The sequence below is a fragment of the Danio rerio genome, chromosome 9, assembly GCF_052040795.2.
Source record: "Danio rerio strain M-AB ecotype USA chromosome 9, GRCz13ab, whole genome shotgun sequence".
In the NCBI taxonomy this organism is placed as follows: domain Eukaryota; kingdom Metazoa; phylum Chordata; class Actinopteri; order Cypriniformes; family Danionidae; genus Danio; species Danio rerio.
Window position 1 is genome coordinate 19132322 of NC_141029.1, and position 18670 is coordinate 19150991.

An 18670-nucleotide genomic window follows, 5' to 3' on the forward strand; every position below is an offset into this window, starting at 1 on the left:
CAATAAAAGATTTCAGTTTTGAAGCTTCAATTATTTTCTTTTCGGCTTAGTCCCTATATTAATCAGGGGGCGCAACAGTGGAATGAACTGCCATTTCATCCAGCATGTGTTTTACACAGCGGATGCCCCTTCAGCAGCAACTCAACACTGGTAAACACCCATACACTCTTACAATCGCACACACAGTAATACACTAAGGCCACTTTAGCTTTTTTAATACACCTATACTGCATATCTTTGGACTGTGGGGGAAACCGGAGCAGTTTTGAAGCTTAAAGAATCTTAAATTTATACATATTTATTGTTTTTCCATAGTTTTAGGAGAGAAATGAAATAAATTTTTAACTATGAATTCCTAATAAGTTTCCTGATTATAAAGTTTTATTTTTAATCATGGTGTTTAATTTGTATTTTGGTAGTTCTGTTGTACCAAACCGTGACGCCAAAACTGAGGTACATACCGACCTGTGACTCCAATGTACCTTTACACCGATATGAAGGACACAATTTTTTTTACATTTATTTTTATATTATTATAATGCTTTATAAACTATGCTGCAATTTTGACAAAATAAATAGGTATATATACATATATGTATTTTTTAATCTAAGAAAATGTATTAAAACAAAAAAACACCTTATACAGTTTAAGACTATACACGTTTTACAGGACCCAATTTAGACTGTTTAAGCTTGGGTTAAAATCAACACCATTTTGTTAGAGATGTAAGATTGAGAATGGTGATTTAGTTCATGCTCTGTGGTCTTGTTCAAAAATCCAGGAATTTTCGAAAAGAGTTCATGATAACATCAGTTTTTCATATTTCAATATGCTCTAGATTGTTTGTACTAGGTCAGGGGTCGCATGCGGCTCTTTAGCGCTGCCCCAGTGGCTCCCTGGAGCTTTTTCAAAAAATGTTTGAAAACGGAAAAAGATGGGGGAGGTAAATATATTTTTGTTTTAATATGGTTTCTATAGGAGGACAAACAATCTTAACGTTTTCCAATGCTGTAAAAGTGTGTAGAATATTTATTTTCAACATTTCTGTCAACGAAGATTTGCGTCATAGCCTGCGACACACGGAATAGGCAGGTGGCTGTTGTAAACTATCCGGCGGCTGTGTGATGCGCCATGGAGCGTTAGCTGTCTTTGCCAAAGATGTACAACGGGGCACGCTCTCTCATTTTCCCTCCCTGAGAGAATTCAAAGAAGCCCATCCCGATCACTCACTCAACGGTGATTATTTACAAGGTGCGATCGTTGATATGCAAACTGCATTTGGGAGCAGATTTTGCGAGTGGCGAAAGGAAAAAACGAGACTGTCTTTCCTTGTCACACACCCCTGGAGATTGACCCTTCCTTGTTGAGCACATTCCCAGTAAGGGGCACGTTCATTTTGATGTTGTTTTTTTGGATCCTCAAAATAAAAAACATCAAAAATCTGATTTCTTTACTGCATTTCTTTAATTTCATCTAAGCAAAACATGATGCATTAATATTGTAATGAAGTTAAACTTAAACATTAAACATAATTCATTAATATTGTAATGAAGTTAAACTCGAACATTAAACATAATTCATTAATATTGTAATTAAGTTAAACTTGAGACGGCATCGTACAACAGAGTAGTCACGTGGTGCGTCATTCTCTACAGGATGCACTGCAGGGAAAAAAAAACATTTAATCATGAAGGCTCAGTATGTATTTGTAGCCAACTAAATCATTTTTATAGTAGGCTAATATAGCTAATATAAATACATACAGCATGTGTTGCCTTCATTATAAGGCTTATATAAGGCTTTTAATTTTTTGCGGCTCCAGACATATTTGTTTTTGTTTTTTTTTGGTCCAGTATGGCTCTTTCAACATTTTGGGTTGCCGACCCCTGTACTAGGTGGAAGGACAGATAATGAACTAGAAGATAACAACATAAAATCCTGGGTACAAACCAGCTAATTGACTGGCAGACAAATAATTCTTAGAAGCAGGAAATCAGAAAATGCCTCTTCCATTCAAGAATGGAGAGTGGAACTGGCAAAAGTAGCTGCTTTCGAAAAAATGGCTTACAAATGGATAAGCTAACCCTATTTTAAAAGAAATGGTCCAAGTACTTAATTTGTTTAAGAACAGTAATAAATGTAAGAGAAATATACTGATTGAGACAATATAAAAGTGATATGTTATTGATTTGCTTCCTTTGTTCCCTTCTTTTTTCCCTTTTCTTGTTGTTGTCCCTCATTTTAATTTTCTTCTTATTATATAAAGATGGAGACTTTTATTGTCTCTATGTTGGTCACATCAAGATTTTAATGACCTTAATGGAGTACTAGGGAGCAGCCAGGGGTGGGTTTGTTAACAGGGTAAAATGTTGGTTCTTTTCAGTTTTGTATTCTGTATTTTTCTATGTAATCTGTGTAAAAATTAATGAAAAATTGCTAATCACTAAAAAAATTTATTGAACATGTAAAATTTGTCCAATCCTTACGGAACCTTTCATTAAATTTTCTTAAAATTTTTTCAGACCAAAATAAGAAAAGTGGACAATGAAAATCAGATTTTTAACTCTGCTTGGTAATGTGAATTTGCTTTTATGGAGGTGTAAGAGTCTAAATTATAATAAGAATTTGTTCATATGACAAAATTTGTCTTTACAACCAAAGAAGGTCCATACTGACTCCAAAGGCAGAGACTCATTAGATCTTGGCCAGGTGTGTGGACTTTGGGGGGTTTTACAATGTGGTCACATGTTGATAGGTCAGTTTGAATGTCTCGTTATTTGGGCTTTGGTCACATGGTCAAGGAAGAGACAAAATAGGTGGTAAACTCTGCTCTGCCTCCTTTCCTGGTCTGCTTCTTTTCCTGGTCTGCCTTTTTCCCTGGTTTGCATCTCTCCTGGTCTAGAGTCTATCTTCCCTGCCTCTTTGAGGACACTTACTCATCTGTCTCTCTCTCCCCCCTGTCTCTTTTAACTTCATTTTTAAATTTAAGTTGGGTACAATGTATATAATATGTTTTATCATTTACTATATTACCGTTTTATACAGTTATTTTGTAATTAAAACAGTTGTAACCTAGAGAATTATTGTCTTAATTTTTCTCATTAACAAGTATTTGCAAATTACTTTTCATTTAACATCAACACTTAATTGCTCCATGCTGCAATACAATACAATCATATAATTTTAATGCTCTCCCACAATTTTAGCTATTAATACAGCCATTTTTTTTCCGTTTTTGGTATAAGTTGCAGAAGAATGGTTTGACTAGAAATGTACAGTTTTTTTACTATCAATACTGATAACTTTTTAGTCATTCAGCAAAACTACAGTTCAAACCGCTGTGGTTAAAACCCATTCTTACAGAAGCACATGGAAAACAATTGTGTCTCGTCTGTCAAAAGCCTTCTTTAAACAAATAAAATTGGATGGATGGATACTGTAGAAAGACAGGTAGGTAGGTAGGTAGGTAGGTGGGTGGGTAGGTGGGTGGGTAGGTGGGTGGGTGGGTGGGTGGGTAGGTAGGTAGGTAGGTAGGTAGGTATGTAGGTAGGTAGAGAACAGAACCCTGGCACAAACAGCTCAAAAGATTATTTTGACTCAAAATAATTATTATACAAATAATTGATTTGAATCAAGTCTAGCAATGACTCATTAACATGACTCATTCAGTAACATTTCAAAATGTTACCCTATTTTAAATGACAAACCTCAGAGCACAATGATAACAATGTGGTAACCGAATGGTTGTTCTCTTATGCAATACAGCCCTTCTCTGCACTTGCTGACCTGTGCCTAATCATTCACCACAAGGACAGCAAGCCCCTCTTCAACCATTTCAAATTAAATACCATAATTTTCCCTGTTCAATTTCGATGTTGATATTTATGTCTTTGTAAAACCCGCAACAGAGTTCAGCTGATGACAGTATTGCACTTTAATGAGCGATGCAACACATGACAAAGAGGTTTATTGATATGCTAAAACATCGATGTAATTGCTTTAGATGACTCTACGGTCAATAATGACATTTCGTTTTATTGCAGTAGCTCTCCAGAGGATTAGGTACACTTAGTCACCAGGACAAGGTATTGCTAGATACCTTAAAATGTTACCTTAAAATAGCTTCAAACCACCCATGTCAGTAAGTCAACTCCAATCCATGATTTAATTATGGCTTAATGGAAATCCATTTGTTTACTTTTTCCAACTAGAAATAAAATGGAAGTAAAGATCTTTTATGTACACTACCTGACAAAAGTCTTATCACCTATACACGTTTTAGGATCAACAAATATGACTTCTAGTTGATCATTTGCTATAAGAAGTGGCTTATATGATTATTTTGCCAAAATAAAATATGATCATGCATTGATTTTTAATTATTTAATTAGGACATAAGGATCTGACTTTGCTTAGACAAAAGTCTTGTCACTTAACATATATAATGTACAGTGGAAAAAATAATTAATATTGTGTATGACTCCCGTGAACTTGGAGGACTGCATCCATACTAGAGCTGCAACAACGAATCGATTAAATAGATAAAAATCGATTACCAAAAAAGTTGGCAACGAATTTCATTTAACCACCCAATACTTATTTTATGAATTAGACAGGTAAATACACACAAGTACTAGTAACACAATACATTTTGAGTTTGTGAAACACACAAGAAAGTCTATGGAAGTCTAACAATCCATTCAAATATAATTTGCTGATGTGTTTTATTTATATCATAAAAACTTAAAGGTACTCTTCTCTAATTTCACCAACCACTTGCATGTATTTGGGGAGTAACTGATGAATTTACGTGCTGAACCCTGCATGTACCCTTAAATGAATGAGGCAAATGCGCGGCCACAAGTAAACATGCCCATCTCAGTTGGCATAAGACAGACCAGTTATTTGTCTGTTTTAGTGATGTACGCAAAGGTGCTGCACTTTCTAAACAGAGACTAGCACATTGGCTGACAGAAGTTATGTTGCATGCATACGAGTCTACAGGACAACCTGCTCTATCATGTTCATTGCCGCTCTACACGTGCCATGGCAACTTCTTAGGCGGCATTCAAAGAGGTGTCGCTTTCTGAAATTTGTGCGTCAGCAACATGAAATTCGACATGTATGTTTTCATGTTTTTACCGACTGAATGTGACTCCTTTGCCAGCAGTGTGTGCTGCAGTGTTGTCTGCCTGCCTGAAAGCTTCAGAAAAGGATTTCTCGTGACTGCGTAGGTATTCATCTTCCACTAGTGCTTTCAGCACTGCCTCTGGCGGTCTGGAGCGATAGGATATAGAACGCTGGTTACTGACGTAACTGTGGTTCTATGACTAAGTGAAAGACCGCCAGAGTCTCTGGTCACTCGGCATTGCGAGAATGATCAAAGAGATAGAAGTGACGTGCTGAAGGGTTATTATAGCTCAGGGTACGCGCCAAGTCATGAGGTGACAACTAGTTATTCGATTCTCGGTCAAGCGCGAGCATGAGGGGTTTTCCACTACTGCTTTCAGCACTGCCTCTGGCGGTCTGGATGATAGGAAATAGAACTACTTATTATTTTATTATTATTATTATAACAGCTCAGGGATGTTCAAAGAGCAACATGTTTGTGCAATTTCTAAAGATTGTAGTTGTTTTTGAAAGAACGGTTGGAAATTAATGCTTTTCTTGTTTTTTTTTATATCAGATTCATCAATTAATCTAAAAAATAATTGTCAGATTAATCAAGTATTAAAATAATTGTTAGTTGCAGCCCTAATCCATACATTTCTGCAATGACTCAAATAACTTATTGATGGTCATCGGGAGTGGCAAAGGAAGCATTCTTGCAGGACTCCCAGAGTTAATCAAGATTATATGTTTTCATCTTCAATGCCTCCTCCTTTATCTTACCCCACACATGCTCAGTGTTCATGTCTGGTGACTGGGCTGGCCAATCCTGAAGCACCTTGACCTTTTTTGCTTTTAAAAACTTTGTTGTGGAAGCTGAAGTATGAGGAGCGCTATCCTGCTGAAGAATATGCCCTCTCCTGTGGTTTGTAATGTAATGGGCAGAACAAAAGTCTTGATACCTCAGGCTGTTGATGTTGCCATCCACTCTGCAGATCTCTCGCATGCCCCCATACTGAATGTAACACCAAATCATGATTTTTTCCTTCTGCAAACTTTACCGATTTCTGTAAAAATCTAGGGTTCATGCCAGTTCCAATAGGTCTTCTGCATTATTTGTGATGATTGGGATGCAGTTCAACAGATGAGATTATTTATCAGAAAAATCTACTTTGTGCCGCTTTTCCAAATAATCAACTAGAACAGTGGTCACCAAACTTGTTCCTGGAGGGCTGATGTCCAGCAGATTTTAGCTCCAATCCTAATCAAACACACCTAAACAAGTTAATCAAGGTCTTACTAGGTATACTTGAAACATCCAGGCAGGTGTGTTGAGGCAAGTTGGAGCTAAACCCTGCAGGGACACCGGCCCTCCAGGATCGAGATTGGTGACCCCTGAACTAGAAGAATGGTCAAGTAATTATTTGTTGCTCTTACACCTGAGATTGACAACAAGACTTTTGTCAGGTACTCATACTTAGCGAACGTTAGCAAACACATTAACTAATGGACCATTTTTCTAAAGTGTTAGCATCAAATCAAAAGCTCACATCAATTCAGCCATTTAAATAAGTCAACAGAGAGTCATCCAACACAGCAAACAAAATAGCCAAAACGCATAATGTGGTTTCACAGAAAGCTTCAATGACAATAGTCTACTGATACCAAATTACCTAATTATACCCTTTCCAGTTTAATTCTGAACAACTTCAAGTTAGACTTGCGCACTGTAAACCGACAGAGCGACAAATCAGATATCAGACTTTATGCAAGCTATGCAAGTTACTCATGCTCCATTTAGGCTGTAGTTACCTTGGCAACAACAAATGAACTTATCTGATGTCTGAACCAGTGTGATATTATTAATAGAGAGCATTTAGAAAGACTGAAATAAGGGGCTAAAAGTTGACATGCAAATCATGCAGACGACAGAAGATGGGAGTTATTGGCTGAGGGACTCTGCGTTGACAGAATAATACAATAAGGACAGGAAATAAAAGGGATTTGACATTTTCAGGCAACTCAATTGCTGACCTCCACATGCAGCCTCAGTTCTGCTATCGTATACTGATTGATGAGAGGCAATTTGCTGTCATCCTTACTTCAGATGGAAGGCAGCTATTTAAAACCGACTACAACCTTTACCTCACTTACAAAGCAAAAAAAATCCATTAAACTACAAAACAAACATATACACTCACTGGCCACTTTAATAGGTACACGTCAAACTGCTTGCCAATCACAGCCAATCACATGGCACCAATTCAATGCATTTATGCATGTAGACAGTCAAGACGATCTGTTGCAATTCAAACCCAGCATCATTATGAGGAACACAGGTGATTTAAGTGACTTTGAACATGGCATGTTTGTTGGTGCCAGACAGAAACTGCTGATCTACTGGGATTTTCACGCAAAACCATCTCTAGGGTTTACAGAAAATGGTCTGAAAAATATAAAATATCCAGTGAGCGGAAGGCACAAATGCCTTGCTGATGCCTAAATTCGCACAGGTTCAACTAAAATTGGACAATAAAAGCTTGATTAAAAAGTTGCCTGGTCTGATGAGTCTTGATATCTGCTGCAACAGAAATCCTAACACAGTGGTTTTCCGACCCTCCTCCACTGTGATTGGACTGCTGGCTCAAAAGTAACACTAAGGCTGCATTTACACTGCAGATCTTGGTTGTCAATTCCGATTTTGTGACTGTATCCGATTTTTTTGATGACCTGCTTACATCTTTTAAAATTGAATCGTATCCGATCATTTGCATTTATACAACACACGGCAAAGGCGCAATGACCAGGAACAAAAAAAGAGCATGCGCTGACTAACAGCTGATAATAAAAGAATGTTATTTTCTCTATTCCTGTATGTAATCTGTTTGCAGCTATTGACAAGCTGTTTTACTATAGTTTATCACAGAAAGGTTCTTATTTGTCCATCTTCTTTTGATAAATAGGCTTTTTTTTTAACTTTAGGCATCTTAATGTAATGTTTATGGCGTGATTTATGCATGTAATCATTGGTTAGTCTATATTGGTTACGTGGCGGACATTGCGCTCTCTTGCTCTCGTTAACATGCTAAAATACCTGTGCTATATGACAATATAAAAGTATAAGTCCTGTATAAGTCCTCTTGTATGAGATTTAAGGTTAGGGACTCTGCTGAAGTCTGTTCTGAAATTAAATTGTCAGACTTGACATAATTCGCAACTGTTTTTAATGACGTGCGACTCGCATTGACAGGTGCAAATCCGATCTACCTACTTACACTGCAGACACAAGGGCACAGATCCGATTCCTATCGGATAAATTTCACATATGAACAAGGTCTGAATCTGAAAGGAGTAAATCGGTATCCTTGTAATTTGTTTATGCTATTACGTACATGGGCCATATCCGTTCTGTGCCACATGGGAGAAAACAATCGGAATTGGGTCACTTAAACAGTGCAGTGTAAATGCGGCCTAATTGTCGCTGCTTTTTTTCATCTTGCAACAGCTAAAACAAACAAACGCAGATCTTTCAGCGCAACTGTCAACAAATAATCTGCTAAACACTTTCAACTTGTAACGGAATAGTGAGGATACTCCGTTTCATAGTAACCAACAGAAAAAACGCTGCTCTGCAAAAACGCTCACAACTTTAGAGGACATGCAGCCTTATATGAGAGATTAGGACTGGACTCACATGACCATGCTCTGTTAAGGCTACTTTATACTTCTATGTCGAATGCAACGGTATGGTACGGTGCAGCCTTAGTGTGGTCTCATTCGCATGCACCTCTCAAAAAACATGACTACACATTGAACATTTGCACTACATTTACGATAATGGGAAGCTGCGGCAGAGACGGCATATTTTTCATTAAAATAAAACTATTAAAGTTAAAATATTTGTTTACAGAAGATTTAGGAAATGCTTTAAAATATTATTTACAGGATATACAAGATGTTTTATTTTGAATTAATACTGCTTATTTTCTACTTTTATTATGAAAAACTGAAAATAAAAAATTTTGTAGACAAAAGTTATTTATTTTCAACATTTTTATAAGAAAAACATGACTGTTGGTTTTAGGCAATGTGTGTTTTAATTTCAGCTGTTCAAAACTGGGCATAAATAAATAATAAATAAATAAATAAATAAATAAATAAATAAATAAATAAATAAATTAATTAATTAATTAATTAATAAATAAATAAGTAATTCATTCATTCCTTAATCGTAATAGATATAAAATGTTTAATTAATTGAGATTTAGATTTTAGCCCACATCAACCAGCCCGATGACAGATCCGCTGATAGATCAGCTGATAGGTGTGGTTTTCAAACAAGAGTTAAAGTGATGACCTTTACAGCCAATCACAGTCATATCTGTTAAGAAGCACTCAAATGTTAGCAAGAAATGGACAATACTTAGCGCATGAACATATATTTAAACACACCGGAGCCAGTTCAGAGAGAAATAAAATATGAGGGAAAGCTATTTTTTACATAATTGTAAAACCCGAAAAATCATAGAAGTCATACCAAATGGTTCAATGTTATATTGTGCCGTGTGGCATCCCTAGTAATTACATTCACCAAGAAAACAATATTTTCTGATTTTCTGAAATACTTCTGAGCAAATAAATGCAGCCTTGGTGATCAGAACAGTCTCCTTTCCAATTGACGACCTTTGACATTTAAGTCTGCGTGTATTGCCGGGACTTTTCATGCATGTTAATGTACTTTCATGTAAAAAAGAATATTGTGTAGCGGGCGGGCTTGCTTTTGTGCATAATTCCTTCTCAGCAAACTAATGGTAGGGAGCGTATCAGGTTGATATCAACAGAAAAACTGCCACTCCAAAGGTGGAAGCAAATGGTTAGATTTTGATACAAGATTACAAAAATAAAAAAAAACTTTTAATTCATTTCCACAAATAATAAGTATAACAATGTAAGTTAGCAAAATAAACATTGTAATATTTGACTTCACACAGACTTATAACTTTAAAAGACTTAGACTCACCTGGATGGTCTGGCATGCATGACTGCCATTGTTGGTGAGGATAGCAGACACAGCCTGTAGGGTTTTGCCGGTGTCTCCCCAAGCCACCACCAGGCTGAAGAGGCAGGCGCAGGATAACGCTGTCAGAGTCTGACCAGTGGGGTCATTCATCCCTGTGCTCCGCACCGTTGTCTCCAACAGAAGGTGGAACAGAGACTCTGCAGGGCCAAGAATGGTGTCAGAATGTAAATTTACATGCTCTCTTACATGTTCCTTTTTTATTTGAAGAAGGGAAAGGATCTTACCCAGCACATCTGGTGGTTCGGTCTGAAAGCTCTCTGGCTGCTGTCCCTGGAGCATATCTAGAAGGGCCTGAAGGCTCCGTAAGCACAGTGACGGGTGCGAGAAACGGGTCTCTTTGATGAGCTCAAACACTCCACACAGTCCAATCCCAATGATCTGGGGAGGAGAGGATCATAGCTATGATATAATATTCTCCAACACTAGTGCTCGAATGAAATGACATTTTTAAGGAAATGACAGCTGGCAGACACATGGAATTGACAATGGAAGAATTTCCCCTCAGTTGTATGAAAACTGATTTATTAAATATATATGAACCAAACCAACTCTAAGATGTATCACAACAGAAACTTTTAGGCCCAAGTTTACACTAATACATTTTAGTTTTAAAATGCATAAGTTTTGCTATAGTTACGCCTTTCGTCCACAAAAATGGTGCGTTTTGAAAAGGCTGAAGAGGTTTTTTTTTGTTTGTTTTTTAACACTGCTGCTTTATGTCAGTGTGAATCGGATAAATGGAGACATCTGAAAACACAGGTGTGGCTGCAGACATCTGATTGGGCCTTTTTCTCAATATCTAATAGACAAAGTTCAGTCTTGCATCCTTTGCTTTTAAGTTAAGACTTCGCAAGTTTGATATGGAAAACAAACTCCACAGAAAGCGTTGGGTAATTCTTCAAAAGAAACAATGTACTTTAAAATGTCATTCACATCACCCCAGCTACGTTGTTTCACTTTCGTAACAATAAAATGAAAACATAATATTAACTGCTTATTTTCATTTGGATATTAGCAACTTAACAGACACCAAAATTGTTAAGGCATCGTTAAGCTACTTATAAGACCGTCATCTTCACGGTACGCATTTATAACAAAAAGGAGCCTAAAACAGCCTCCTTTAATATTCATTGAAAAATAAGAAACATACCCTCTTTTTTACTGAATATCAGTTTTAATAATCAATAATGGCTATTATAAAAGTATAACGTACAATAAGGTAATACATTATAGTAATTAAAGGCAAACAATCATTCAAATGTGCAGAATCTGTGCATGTTGTTATATAAATTAATGTTACCGTATCTTTGCACTTAGCCAAAACACATACCTGAGAACAAGTCATAGATTCAAAAGACCAAAGGTGAATTAAATATCACGTTTAACAACTGTAGTGAGATGAGGGTCCAGCGGTATACCCTTGATGAACAGTCCGACGTGCGCTGCTCGCACCTGGGGAGGTGTGCTCAAAGCACCCGCAGACTGCCTAGAGCTCAGGCGTCCACATATGCTGTAGTGCATGACAGAGTGTGTGTGTGTGTGTGGTTAATGACGTGCATTTTCAGCGGTATAGTGTGGAAGAAGAGCTGTTCAGAAATGCTAGGTGAAATGCCAGTGTGGACGCAGATCCTTTTCGTTTTAAAACGTAACAGTGTGAACGAGAAATAGGCTTTTAAAACATTTAGAAGATAGACAGAATCGCTTCTATTATTGATATTTATGCTAACATGCAAATTTCATTCATTCATTTTCTTGTCCGCTTAGTCCCTTTATTAATTCGGGGTCGCCACAGCGGAATGAACCGCCAACTTATCCAGCACGTTTTTACGCAGCGGATGCCCTTCCACCCGCAACCCACCTCCGGGAAACCTCCACACACACACACACTCATACACTACGGACAATTTAGCCTATCCAATTCACCTGTACCGCAAGTCTTTGGACTGTGGGGGAAACCGGAGCACCCGGAGGAAACCCACGCAAATGCAGGAAGAACATGCAAACTCCTCACAGAAACGCCATCTGAGCCAAGGTTCGAACCAGCGACCCAGCATCCTTCTTGCTGTGACAGCACTACCCAGGGCTCGAAATTGCGACCATTTTGGTCGCAAAAACACCAAAAATTTTATCTAAGTGACATCAAAATATCTTTGGGAGCATTTGTGCGAGTGCATAAAATTGTTGTGTGCGACCTGTTTTTACTGCAAAATGTTCACTACATGCGTGGATTTGGGAGACATTCACGCAGAATGCAACTTTAAGCTCTTTGTCTGCACTTGAAACGCGAAATGCAGTGCTCAGCAATGATTTAAAACAGTTCTTATGTCAACTTGCTGCAGTAAACAAAGCCAAGTGCGTAATGCTTCGTGCTCTTCTTATTGGCCCACCACTGCTCTAGCCCTGAAATATCAGCCGTTAATCACTAAGTCAATGCCTTCTGGCTTGGGATGACAGCGAGCTATTACTGCGAAAATTTGTAAAACGCTGAAGATGAGAATGAAGATAACACTGACAGATTTTGTTTTAGAAACCATGGCATCTAAAGTAACAAATAATGACACATCGTACTAGTGACCATTTGCTGAATGTTAATCCACCATCTACACTTTTTGAAGAGTGGATAAAAGACTTCCGTTGGCTTCAAGTCCGCTATGAAAAGTCTGTGGGATGGAATTTTCAGGTAACGGTTTGCCACATCTAGCACGAGAGCTTCTGTTTAATCCTTCATATAATCCCCAGATGCTGTCTGGCGTGCAAGTGGCAGCTATATGTCAAATATAACACCACGTACACCATCACAAATGGGCTTGCACTGAGTAAACTAACATTGCTACTCATAAAAAGACCGGTATTGCTATGAACATGACGTATGCATATAAGAAGGTACAGTATGTCAAAAACATCAGTGCAATATTAGACACGACCCGTGGGAACAGCACAGTTATATCTTTAACAGATTCATTCATGTCAAGCAGAGCGTGCAGGGCCGGTGAGCGGTCCGAGTATGCTTTGGTCACTCAGTTATGTTATAAAAATCTATTTTTTTTGTGATAACGGGATTTCGTTGAGACATAATTTTCTTATGCTTGCATATATATTGCTTGTTAGTTTGATTACTGTTGATTTCAAATGCAATAAATCTGTTTGTATAAAACTTGTAGTAACAGTGGTTATAATTGGTGGGTGCGACTAAATTTTGGCTGATGCGCCTACATTTTTCAAGTTAGGAGCACCGGTGCTACCAAGCAAAATGGTTAATTTCAAGCCCTGCTACCTACTGCGCCACTACGTCGCCTATACAAATTTTTTAAATCAAAAAATTATAACTTCCTAAGGAGACTAAGGCCCAATCCTAACTCTACCCCTTGGCCCTTCCCTTCAGTTTATGATATATGCCCTCAGTAATTTTCGGAAGATTAATACCAAATAAAGCTGTTGCAATTGGAATAACCACAGCAGTCGCCATCATCGATCACATATGAAGCAAGAGATCACGATGACATATGATGACGTGTGCAGATGTTGTAGTGCTGTCCCATTTCTTAGGTGCAAATTTTAAAGTCCTTGAAACAGTGTGAAGGGGAAGGTGTACGTTTACAAATATAGAACTAAGATTGGGCCTAACCATATTCACATCAGCAATTTTTATTTATTTTTCATTCTTTTTAATTCCAGCCAAATTAAAATAAGTAAAAAATAAACTTAACAAAATAAACTATTGTAAAAATCCCTGCCGATATCATATTTTCTACAACAATTTATCATTTATAATTTATAAATCATAAATATTTAATAAAAAAAAAACTTATTTTGAGAACCAATACAAAAAAAAAAAAAAAACTATGTTTTATTTAATCATGATTGCCCTTTCAGGAAAATCCATCTGCCAATCCAATTGGATTGGTTTTAATTTATTTAACTAGCTTCCTGAATAATTTACACATGGACATTAAAACACCATTTACATAAGTAAAACACTCAGCTAAGACTGTAAAATTCCTAATAATTATTCCAAATTATGCTAATGTTTCCTTTTTGGATTGAACAATTCTTCCTTGAGAGAGTTAACAAAATGTTCTTCTAGAACTATTCCAATTCAATTTTCACACTCTGGGTCTATTTTTAATTCTCTTTATGCCTGCACATGTGGCAGAACTGACAATAAAGCAAGACTTTGACACAAGTGACAATTGTGTAGCACAAGAAAAAGAAAAAAAGAAAAAGAACTTATTCAGCGTGAAATCAACATTGTGCAAAAGAAAAGGCCAAATCTCAAATCTGAGTGTGGAAAAATCACTATAGCAACTGAGTTGTGCTGAGAAGAGAACATGTGGTTCACTTGAACAGAAAAAGAATAAACAACTGTGTGAGAATGTGTTTGTTAAATCCAACATACATGTAAACACAGTGTTGCTGTTTCACCTAACGGGTTTACTAGCATGCAGAGCATTCATATCACATGAGGATATACTGTAAATAGGTTTGACTAAAGAACATTAAGATACAGATTTTGCTGTGTAGCATATCGTCTTTGACCTCATTGCAGCTGCAAACATCTACAAAGATATTTAAATGAAGGAATCACTGGGTTACTCTGTTGAAACTGTTCCTAAAAGTGCTTCCTTTTCGTTATAAGATACTACATCATAACAAGAGGCTAAGACTGGATCATCTTTCAAGGTCATCATCAAAAAAAAAAAAGAGCAATTTTTGGTTATTGGACATTTGAGAGCAATAACAAAATATCCTGCATTGCGTCACACAGCTTTTTAGATAACCCCTCCATTTAAACGATATGAATACAACTTTTAATAAAGTTAAATCGTATAACTTGAAGAACCTGAACAGGGATAAGGGATCACACAAATCTAAACTGCACATTCTTGACTAACAGGGCTGGGCTTATATGTTTTAAGACCGATTTATACTTCTGCGTCAAGCGCATGCATTTGGCACATGGATGCATAGCCCTCGCCGTGGCTGATGCCGACACCGATGTGCACATCTCAAAAATTTAACTACACGTCGCAACACCGCATAGTGCAAGCTCTGTGATTGGTCGACTTGGTATTGATGAAGACTGTGGGCGGTGCTGAGAGCCACGAACCAATGGAGTAATTGTTTCGAGTTTCGAGTCATGTAAAGGAAAACCAGATGGCGACTTTTGTTTTGTTTACTTTATGATCAATGTTGTTGCTTGTGAATGAGCGAGTTTAAGCTACTTCGGTAAAAACAAAACACCCGCATAGAAACTCGACACAGAGAAACATAAAAGCCTACTGCCAGCTAGTGTTTCAGAACAACAAATAGAAATATGAATGCACGACTACGCTCAAGGCAGGCTTGGTGGGTCATGCAGAACACTCGACGCAGAAGTATAAACCAGCCTTTAGGGCTGCAACTAACAATTTTTTAGTTAGTACATTAGTTGGGATATTATTTTCAAATAATCTGATAAAAAAATTATACAGTCAATACTAAAATCAATACTTAGCCATGATGACAATACAAAACCTATTACTAGATGTTTTTTAAAGATACTAGTATTCAGCTTAAAGTGCAATTCAAAGGCTTAACTATGTTAATGAAACTAATTAGGGTAATTAGGCAAGTCATTGTACAACAATGGTTAGTTCTGTAGACAATCAAAAATACAATATTGCTTGAGGGGGTATGGAACAAAATCAATGCCAAAAGTATTGAAATAAAAATCCTGTGGAATAGTGGAATAGCACAAGCTATAAAATAATATTGCACTGAAAAACGCACCGAATTAAAAAATAATGCATTGAATTAACAAGTACTTGCATCTTGATGCCATGAATTGCCAAAGTTTGTAATTTTAGGTCCTGAAATTTACCATAGCTGTTTATTTAATCTGCAAATATTTAAATTCAAAACACGTTTTCATACTTAAAATTCAATTACTTGTACAATACTTATACCCTTAATAAAATTGCAACAATGAAAATTGCTCAATACTAATACAATGTATAATATTAAAAATATGTTTTCCTAAATTCCGTGGATCAAATTCGGCTGTTAAAGAGCCCCTATTAGAGGTTTTTGAAAATGAAAGATGGGTCTGAAATACAGGAGTCTCCCGGGAAAAACAGGAGTGTTGGCAGGTTTGCTCACACATAAACTCTGCACTCTGTCTACTCCAATATTGTTGATAAGTCATGGTGGACATTTCACTATGTCAAATTAATATTAAATTATTATTTATTTAAAAAAAAATATGGGTCTATTTTGTCAATGCCACAAAATATTGCATTTTAAAATACTGATTTATTTTAACATGCGAACATATTAACAACAGAACATATAGTTAGATCTTCACAAACCTGCACCGTTTTCAACAGCATAGAAAAACTGAATAAACTAAATAAAAATAATAAATAAACAGTCCCCTGCCCTAGATATCACTTAAATGACAAATTTAGATTACAAAACAAAAACACTGACTGAATCCTTTTTAAGAAACGGCATATGCTGTTTTTTCCCCCATCATATGTTTTTTTTTTTCTTCAGCAAAATAAAAATAGCAAGCAACGTTAAATCCATCACACCACGGAAAATATGCATTTAATTAATGATCTACTCTAATTCTTTTATCACAAGCCTCTGTCAACATTTTTAATACAAGTCATTAAAGATTATGTCTTGAGCATCTGATTTTACCTCAGAGCGTCTGTGCTTTTAATTCCTCTCTCACTTGCAGTTCATGTGTGTTCGCTTGTGATGAAAGACACTAACTACGTTCTATCTACCTATTTTTATGTGCATTTTGGATATGCACATAAAAAACAAAACAGTTGACGGAAACTGCAAGATGCGCATAAATTAAAAAAATGCAAATAACCAAGTAGGAACTTTTTATACGATAAGAATAGATGAGCATAAACTGCGATGGAAACACTTTTACAGAACAAACAAAAGACAATTATAAACTGTTATAAAAGATCACGTGATGATAAAAATGTGTGTGAATGACAAAACCAGTAGGCTGAGCACATTGTAAAGCATCTGAAATGTTGTTTTGGTCATTCTAAAATGCCTTAACCGTTTCAGTATTAGTGTTATTATCATATTGATAACCTCCAGAGTCAAGAGCGCCTGTGTTCCGCATCTCATGTCTTCAAATGCCATCGTGCGTTCATTCACTGTATATCAGGGTTGCTTTCTGAAGCAGGTCGCACGCCAGAAGCGCCGCTCGGCAGCGCGCCACACAGTGCCATGCATTTTAGAATTCTAAACATAGGTTTCTATCAGGATGCACACACCGGTGCCGTAAGTCGGCGGCTGTTGGCGGCGCCCGGCCACGGCTCAGGACGCAGTTCATTTTTCAGCAGCGCCACAGAGCGCCATCTGATTAGTTTCATATTAAATATTATTCAAATGTGCGCATCTGGTGTGCGATACTTTACACTGTCATGTGCGCGCCGTGTCGCGGCGCCGAGCGGCGCTTCTGGTGTGCGACCTGCTTGAGGCGCAAGTCTTTATTAAATGAAGAAAAGATCCACGCAGCTTCTCCTACCACAGCAAATTAATTTTTATGTTGATATTTGACGCTAGAATATCTGTAATTGACGATTTGTTCACTTTGTCTTGTTGGATGGTAATGTTTCTTTATTCACACGTCTTTTATGCGATAATCCAGTTTTGCGCATAAAGTTCATTCGCATTTTTGGATGGAAACATAATTATAAGGCTCATATGTTGACTTTTTGTAAAGTGTAGACTACTATAGCATATAGCAATTTTGTTGTTTACACATGATATTGCATTCATTTGCATACATGTTACATAAGCTGTAAAATGAAAGCCTCGGTTTGCTGTGGCCAATCACACCGAATGCGCTTTTCCGTTGCAAAAATGCAAGGCGCACCACACCTTTTTTGTTAACAAGAAAAAATGCAGCATGTTGCGCTTTTTTATGTCACTAAAAAAATTACTAAATCAGCTGTGTATTGTGCACGAGTGTTGCTGTCAATGTTGTTATAATTGTAATATTTAATCATATTGTGATATTCAAGATTTGTAAAGTAATACAGCTTTGGATAACTTAAAACATTGACCACTAGTCTCTCTCCATCTTTACAAGTTCTCCATAATCGTCTTGACAACAAAAACACTGATGTCACACTCAAGGGAAACCCTGGCTCTGTTTTCATTAGATTAAAGAATGAAAAAGCACAAAAACGCGAGGCCTGCAGGGAGCATAAGCAGCACACAAATCACTCGCAGCTATTAGTAAACCATTCAACAGATGCGCCTCTCAATTCAATAAGAGTGTTCGCTGTAATTGGTCCCTTATGCAGCACAACTTTAAAAATATATAAAATAATATTTTTAATAGTTAACAATACCATTAATTAGTTAAAAACACACCCTTTTGTTTAACAGTTAATCTGAGCATCCCTAGTTGCTGACCTTAAAATAGTTTTTTAAAAATGTAAAACTGCTTTTATTCTTGC

General features: G+C 36.8%; 1 protein-coding gene across 50 annotated transcripts in view; it reads right to left on the minus strand.

Moving 5' to 3' along the window:
* mycbp2 (MYC binding protein 2) overlaps positions 1-18670 on the minus strand; it is a 232201-nt gene that overhangs the window by 181546 nt on the left and 31985 nt on the right. For all 50 annotated transcript variants that reach the window (XM_087266144.1, XM_087266142.1, XM_087266138.1 and 47 more), the window contains 2 exon segments: positions 10415-10568; positions 10131-10327 (listed from right to left, as the gene is read on the minus strand). In XM_087266144.1, coding sequence (XP_087122270.1) covers positions 10131-10327; positions 10415-10568 — 351 coding nt within the window.